Genomic DNA, 7217 nt, shown 5'->3' with positions numbered 1-7217 from the left:
CAAAAGTAGTGCAGAAATAACAAATAAATCAAGATACACATAATTTAACTGGTCACATTTTACGTTTGCAAAATAAGATCTGTGAGGTATATAGTGTACATTTAGTACACGGTCATAAAAGAATTTAAGTAAAATAACATTCATCATAATATATCTATCATTAAATTGATATCACAATTCGCTTTTAATCATTTTTTTTTTAGTAACATTTTGTTCTTGAAGAGGATCGTTCATTTTAGTGCTATTTATTTTGTTACCTAACTCGAGTGATCTAATACTCTTATAATATTTCCTATATTTTTTTCTGATAAGTTTTACTTTGTGTTGATCCTCTCTGAGATCAATAGTGGAACCTAATATTAAATGTATGTCCTTGATGTGTGCCAACTTTAATAAAATGATTTTTCTTTTATTCCTGGCACTTATCCTTCCTAGTCGACTAATATGCCTTAATATTTTTCGATAATCTCGAAGTAGTTGTTGAATGATATCTAGACACAGCCAACGAGTTCGAGCAATACACGCATCTGGATCTTCACCAGCTCCAGATTGACAAATATTTACAAGCGCCTCAACATGTGAATCTCCATCCAAATTCGCCAAGATGAAATTAACAAGATTCGGTATTGTGACTGGCAGAAAAAACGGATACACCGTGCTATCCTCTTTTCTGAAATGTGAAAGATAAGAAGATTGTTATAGAATATGATTACAAACGATTCAATTTTAATTACCTTTTGGCAGGGAAAAAGAGAATAGATGGGAATCGATTCATATTGTATTCCCACGGTAAATCATTGTTATCACCGTCTACTCTTACGAATAAAAGATGATCCATTTCGCGCAAATAATGAGCTACTGTTAAGTATACATAAAATATCGCGCTACAAAATGCACAATAAGGAGAGTGGTACATTACTACCACATCCTGAAAAACATCATTAAATTTAATATATCTCTTAACTATAGTATTATTTTATGGCTGTATAACATGTTCATATTTCTTCTAATTTACCTTCGTTGGATCCAATATAGTATCTAAGAATGTTTCAGTTGTTAACTCTGGTATGCATACGCTTTGTACATTTTTCGTTTTACAATTAATTTTATTCTTAAACTTTTGCACAAAACGCCTCGAATTATTAGAACGTAACGTACGTTGTAAAAAACCTTGTGTATAATTATTTATAAATTGTATAAGTGTATATCGATTAAAATCTTCCTGCATAACGTATTGACTCTCGTGCTAAAGGAAATAATTATACATTAGTATATTTAATAATATAAATTGAGCATATACTTAAACTTACAGCAACATTTAATATAACAACAGCAGTCTTATCTTTCTTCTTTAAAAGATCTATACCAAGACCTTCCGCGAAGTAGAAGTAATGCAAACTATCGATTGCTATTAGTGTTAATGTTTTATTAATTTTGCACACCGACTCGGTTAAATTTATATTCGGATGTTCAATATTATCTCGAGGAAATATAGGCAGATGATATCTGTTTCCAGTTATCCATCTTTTACAGTCTGATCTTAAGTGTGCCTGTTTTATTGCATCTGCAGATTGCGTGTCTTCGTAGTTTGCAGTAAATAACGGTGTTTTGTACTTTTGGCTAAAAGAGGAGAAAGCATTAGCTAAGAAAATTCATTTAAAAGGAAAGATTTTTGTACCTTATAGACTTAAATCCATTTTGATATTTATCTTGATTACAGCAGACTTCATATTTCTCTTGCTGATTTTCCATATTAGAAATTTTAAAAATATCTGCACTTTTGCAGACGTGATCAATTTTATTAGAGCTAAGCTTACAAATGGACGTTTCTCTTTTTGCATTGTTTAATATGTTCTTCTTACACAGAGAACATTTATTCATTACAACATTAGCACAGCAACTATTATTAATCCACCTCTGAATCGAGACACTGACTTTCGATTCTTGAGTTTGATTTTTATTCTCTTTTAAGATTTTTGTACACAACTTATTTTGTTCTGAATGCTTCGCAATAGCTGTACGACGCTTAAAGCTGAGACGTTCAACTATTTCTTTAGGTAAAACATTATCTGCACAATTATAATACTGCAGTCCAACTTCTCTGATCTAAAGGATCAATGTAATTCTTATTACACATCCTTTGGTTACCGCGATTGTGTTTACAATACTACGCACCAGATTGTAATTGTAATTTTCGGGATGCAAAGGATTACGCGGTGTGAAGAGAAAAAGTACAGGCCCTTCCTTCAAATATGGTGCTAATGTTAATGCTTTCACTCCAGGAGGCTGCAGCCATAGAACTGGTTGATGAATGGAGCTGCTAACCCAATTTAATATGTTTTCGGAAGTCCATTCAGAGTCTTCTGGATACCTCTACACATTTGAATTCTCAAACTCATTTAATCGTGCTATATATGCAAATGTTTCTGCTTTATGTATCCAATGTATTTACCACTGCACAAATACAAAAACCTTTTTTCATGTACTTACTAAAGATTCACTCCACATGTGTAAATTTGCAGATGGAAGTTTATAAATATTATAGTCTGTTTCACTAGATAATGCACTAGTGACAATGGCAAAAACCACTTCCCTATTGGGATCCTCTTCTAATGCTCTTATAGAAGCCTTATAAAACTCTTTGTAACCAGGAGTTTTATCTAACCGGGTGAAATTAAAATAACCTATAACCACAGCCTACAACAACAATAACAAATAATTTTCTTTTTCACAAATAATAATCTATCCAAGAATATAAATTATTTATTCATACTTACATCATAGTTCACAAGCAAGTCTGTTAATTGATCTTTATGTGTTATTCTAATAATTGGATTCATAACTGCATTAAGAAATCTTATCATGTATGGCCATGTATGTATACCCCTGTATTCAATGCCAGAATCCGTTGAAGGATAAAGAATTAATATTGGATAACTTTGTATTTTATTAAATTGAATTCTACATTCTGAGCTTGGATGCCAACAATTGATGGCAGCAAAAAAAACCTAAAAGGCACAAAGACATCTTAGTCTCACTGTATGACAAAAATAATGTCTACTTTAATTGTATAAATATCTCTGATACCTGTGAATGATAATATTGAGCAACTTTTTCAAATTCTTGACGCACTGCTTGACTTTCTGCATCCCATGGAGCATAATACATAATAAAACTAAAATCTGCTTCTATAACTCTTTCCATCATAGCATCCAAATGTCCTTTATAAAAATCTAAGACGATTGAGCTTTGATTGAAAAATGGTTTAGCTAATGGTGGTTTTGACACTTTAGGTGATCTATAATGAAAATAATGAATAACTAGAAGGTATAATATATTCAAAAATTATATAAAATACCATGTAACAAAAATAAAAATGGTTTTTATTTATACTGAAAAAATACTTGTGTTTTACTACACTTTCAAGTGATGAAATATCTGTTGCAAAGTGTCAAAATATGACACGTCGTTATAGTAAAAAAACGTTGTATCTTAATGGATTTTTAATTAAAGAAAAATTGACATAACCTGAAACTTACGAACTATGAAGGGCTGCTAGAGCAGTAAAGATGATTGCAAGGAAAAATCGAATGATTTTTCTAGCGTACGAAAACATCTTGTTGGCCAATTTCTCTTCTATCTCGAGTTTCTGTTGCGACTCTTTGGCCACGTCGTTACTTCCTGAGTCCGGTGTAATCGTGTGCGAGTTATCACCATTTCTCGGCGTGCTTACTTCAACCTCTTCCTTCAACATTATCCGTTAAACTAAAAGGAAATTAAGGGTAGAAAATACCGTGTGTTAGAGCCTCATCACACACTCGTTGTTTACTCCGGTGCTGCCAGTCCAACTGCTGCTTATTTAATTAGAAATAATTAGCCGGGTTTTTCGAGGATCTCTATTGAGCCATCTGTATTTTTATAGACCGGAAACAGCTGACTGCTTGTCAACATATCGTATACACGACGTGAAAGAGTAACATTGATTTACTTTGCTTAAACCGTGGAAAACAAGAGTTGTTTCACGGTACCATTTGATATCTGTACAACGCAATATATATTACAGGAAATCTATTCAAAATTAAATATATTTGAAAATGGAATTATTGTGAAAATTAGAAATGTTTATCATTGTCAAATTGTAGTTTTCAATGAAAAATTATGCATTATTTTTATTGTATTATCGATTGCAATGTTAACAGGAAACTAATATTGAGCACCACTGAAAATATATGCGCAAATAATGAGTAGTGCACACGTGCATTTGGTCGTACGAATACATGTTTTTGCTATAATGTGATCATATTTCAATACTATCAAATTGATTCATGGTTTATTTTAAGTACCCATAATGAAAAGTCTACTAATTTTTTTACCAAATGGACTTTACAAAGAACAGCCTGGCTACTTGTTTGGTAAAACAGTATATGATGATAATACAGGGGTTAAAAAATTTTATGTCATCGGTGTATATAAGATAGATAGATTAGAAACAATGAAATATGCCAGTATAATTGGATATTATTGTAGTATGGAACACAAACGCAGTTATATAGATAAAAAATATTTAGACTGGATTAGTATAAGCTTACACCCTACATTTTCCTTCAGAAACAACATTTATGATTACAATCTAAAAAGCATTATTGTAAATAATAAAAAAATTTCTACCTCACACTGTCACACAGTCATTATAGTATATGATCAATTAGCTCTTAAAGAAACAGAATTGCTTAATCAGAAAACAGTATCAGGGGATCACTTTTACGAATTAATGAAATTCATACAGAACAAACAAGTTGAAAAACAAATACAAAAAAAGGGACGATGGACTTACATCAAGGAAACTCTGTTAATCTATCACATGTTTTTATACTTTTACCCAGTTCTTCTTCTTACTAAAATAACAAACAAATTATTACCAATTCTAAAATATTCCTTTCTTGGTTTACACGTTAATGGATGGTTGGAAAATATTAAATGGATGTTAATCACTGTAATAAAAAACAAAAGGTTTACATTAAAAACTGGAAACTATGCTTTTGCATTAATAGTGGATATGTTATTAGGAATATGTATGCTACAATTATTGTTGCATTTCTTTGAGTACACATCTCCATCCCAAATACTTTTGAATAATGCAGAGGCAAGTTAAAAATTCAGATGAAAAAATAATGCACTGTTTAAGTTCAACTTAATATTTTAATTATATTTTACAGAAAGTAGTAACATTTTTAAAAGACTTAATAAACTGGTTAATGGGTGTACCAGCTGGTTTAAAATTAAATCATGCCTTGAACAATATACTTGGAAAATTTTTTCTGTACCATATACATATGTGGTGGACATTTCTAATATTTATAAAACCTATAATGGATTTTGCAGTTGAAGTACTAGTATTATTTGGAAAACTTGGTGTTACTTTTCAAATAGCTATAGCAGCTGATCTTTTAGCATTAGTCAGTTTTCATGCTTATTGTATTTACGTACATGCAGCAAGGTATTAAAAATATAAATTATACATATTACAAAATGTAATCAAAATATTAACTCTGTTTCTTGCTAGGCTTTTCAACCTTCAACTAACAGGTATTACTGGTTTATTTCGACTATTTTTGGGTAAAAAACAGAATCCACTAAGAGAAAGAGTTGATTCTTGCCAATATCAACCTGATCAGTTATTTGTAGGAACTTTATTATTTACTATTTTGCTATTCCTCATGCCAACAACTTGGGTTTATTATGCAGTTTTTACCATGGTATATGAAAAACAATATATTTAAATTTTGATTGTGATTCAGAAATTAATAATTTTATTTCACAGCTCAGGTTAGCATTAATTGGTTTTGGAGGATTTTTGACAAGAATGAAATTTTATCTTCAAGTTATGCCTGTTTATACATTTTTTAAGTGGTTGTTCCATTCTTACAGTACATGTAGTAAGTAAAATATTTGATCATCAACTCTTCAGAGTATTATTCATAAACTATACAGTTTATTTGTTTTAGGTACTGTTAATATTAAAGTATATTCACATAGAACAGAGGGACCAGTAGTATTAGTAATGACATTGGTTGTAGCATCATGGCACCAAACATGGGATAGATGTATACCAGATACAATTATTCGTCATCCATCCATTGAATGGAATAAGATAATAAGTAACATAATATGGGGAGAATTATTATATCCATTGTAAATATTTATTTACACCTCTCTACTACTAAAGAGAAGTTTTTTTCTATGTAAGCTATTTAATTATAAAATTAAAGCTACATGAAATCATATAGAATTTTAATTTAATTTTGATTTTTGTTTTACCCCTTGTTTTCCATATATTTGTTCTAGAATTTCTGTTGGTATATTTTCAACCATTTTTTCATCAATATCATTTTCTTCTCTCAAAACACCAAAGTATAGCAAAAAGATCAGTATGCTTAGTGATACAATAACTCCTTGATACTTTGGTCCATGAAATTCATGTGAATATCCAGCAGGATATGTTGCAGCTTTAGATGTTGAGAATTTTATAGGCCTGTCAAATTTATCTGGATCATCATCCTCTTTGTCTAATTCTTTTGTGTATTCTTTATTTTTTCTTGTAGAGATAAAATATTTTGATGTGTGAGATATTTGAGGAAAAGCACATCTAAAAGAAATGTTAATTTCTTTATCGTAATTTCATAATATTTTAAAAGAAAACGGTAAAATATTTACAATAGTTCCTTAAATGAATAAAATATAGTAAAGATATATTTCTTATGCTACTTAACCTCTCCAGCATAAACAGTTCGAAAACTTGATGCAAAGAAAAAGCATTATATATTTAAATGTACCTTTCTTGTAATAATGCTCTTCCATTTTTATGCTGTATTATAACTTCGTTAAATATCGTTTTAATCATTTTTATAAATACAAGGGGCAGCAGAACTCTTGTTTCTACTTTGCAAATTTCACGTGTTATTTTCGTCGTACTTTACATAAATATATACATTATATATTATATCGTTTCCTTGTGTAACTTTATTTTTGTAAAAAATAAACATCAATCACTAAACAGTTTACAATTTATGCTTCTTCGATGCTCTTATATTACTCAATACTGTTTAATAAGTTTCTACGAACAGAAGTGTCCACGTACATGTCCAACGATAACTAAGTTTGAAAGTGGATATTTTCTTACATTTATCATTGAATTTTTATTGAATATCAGCTAAAAA

General features: G+C 30.1%; 3 protein-coding genes across 3 annotated transcripts; 1 reads left to right on the top strand and 2 right to left on the bottom strand.

The window, feature by feature from the left end:
- Positions 1-171: 171 nt before the first annotated feature.
- LOC108578856 (thioredoxin domain-containing protein 11) lies at positions 172-3963 on the bottom strand. The gene is made up of 10 exons (XM_017942266.1): positions 3540-3963; positions 3088-3298; positions 2778-3008; positions 2491-2697; positions 2176-2373; positions 1679-2106; positions 1311-1620; positions 1016-1246; positions 735-928; positions 172-670 (listed from the first exon to the last, which is right to left on the bottom strand). The coding sequence occupies exons 1-10, from the start codon at positions 3752-3754 to the stop codon at positions 172-174; spliced, it is 2724 nt and encodes a 907-aa protein (XP_017797755.1). The 5' UTR covers positions 3755-3963.
- Positions 3964-4245: 282 nt separating this feature from the next.
- Positions 4246-6205, top strand: LOC108578872 (phosphatidylinositol N-acetylglucosaminyltransferase subunit Q). The gene is made up of 5 exons (XM_017942282.1): positions 4246-5143; positions 5217-5497; positions 5564-5756; positions 5822-5936; positions 6006-6205. The coding sequence occupies exons 1-5, from the start codon at positions 4349-4351 to the stop codon at positions 6194-6196; spliced, it is 1575 nt and encodes a 524-aa protein (XP_017797771.1). The 5' UTR covers positions 4246-4348; the 3' UTR covers positions 6197-6205.
- A 58-nt stretch (positions 6206-6263) lies between these two features.
- LOC108578795 lies at positions 6264-7142 on the bottom strand. The gene is made up of 3 exons (XM_017942192.1): positions 6834-7142; positions 6319-6646; positions 6264-6269 (listed from the first exon to the last, which is right to left on the bottom strand). The coding sequence occupies exons 1-3, from the start codon at positions 6899-6901 to the stop codon at positions 6264-6266; spliced, it is 402 nt and encodes a 133-aa protein (XP_017797681.1). The 5' UTR covers positions 6902-7142.
- Between the last annotated feature and the right edge of the window lie 75 nt (positions 7143-7217).

Source organism: Habropoda laboriosa, unplaced genomic scaffold (genome assembly GCF_001263275.1).
Source record: "Habropoda laboriosa isolate 0110345459 unplaced genomic scaffold, ASM126327v1 scaffold62, whole genome shotgun sequence".
NCBI lineage: Eukaryota > Metazoa > Arthropoda > Insecta > Hymenoptera > Apidae > Habropoda > Habropoda laboriosa.
This window is presented reverse-complemented; position numbering and strand designations above follow the sequence as displayed.

What these genes read in the sequence shown, in the direction of transcription:
- LOC108578856 (XM_017942266.1), bottom strand. Translation starts at nt 3,754, where the DNA reads ATGTTGAAGGAAGAGGTTGAAGTAAGCACGCCGAGAAATGGTGATAAC. An exon ending in ACATGTGGAGTGAATCTTTA is followed by an intron (nt 2,374 to 2,490) that starts GTAAGTACATGA and finishes TCAAATGTGTAG; the next exon opens with AGGTATCCAGAAGACTCTGA. An exon ending in CTCTTTTTCCCTGCCAAAAG is followed by an intron (nt 671 to 734) that starts GTAATTAAAATT and finishes TTCACATTTCAG; the next exon opens with AAAAGAGGATAGCACGGTGT.
- LOC108578872 (XM_017942282.1), top strand. Translation starts at nt 4,349, where the DNA reads ATGAAAAGTCTACTAATTTTTTTACCAAATGGACTTTACAAAGAACAG. An exon ending in ATTTACGTACATGCAGCAAG is followed by an intron (nt 5,498 to 5,563) that starts GTATTAAAAATA and finishes GTTTCTTGCTAG; the next exon opens with GCTTTTCAACCTTCAACTAA. An exon ending in ATTATGCAGTTTTTACCATG is followed by an intron (nt 5,757 to 5,821) that starts GTATATGAAAAA and finishes TTTATTTCACAG; the next exon opens with CTCAGGTTAGCATTAATTGG.
- LOC108578795 (XM_017942192.1), bottom strand. Translation starts at nt 6,901, where the DNA reads ATGATTAAAACGATATTTAACGAAGTTATAATACAGCATAAAAATGGA. An exon ending in AGAGCATTATTACAAGAAAG is followed by an intron (nt 6,647 to 6,833) that starts GTACATTTAAAT and finishes CATTTCTTTTAG; the next exon opens with ATGTGCTTTTCCTCAAATAT.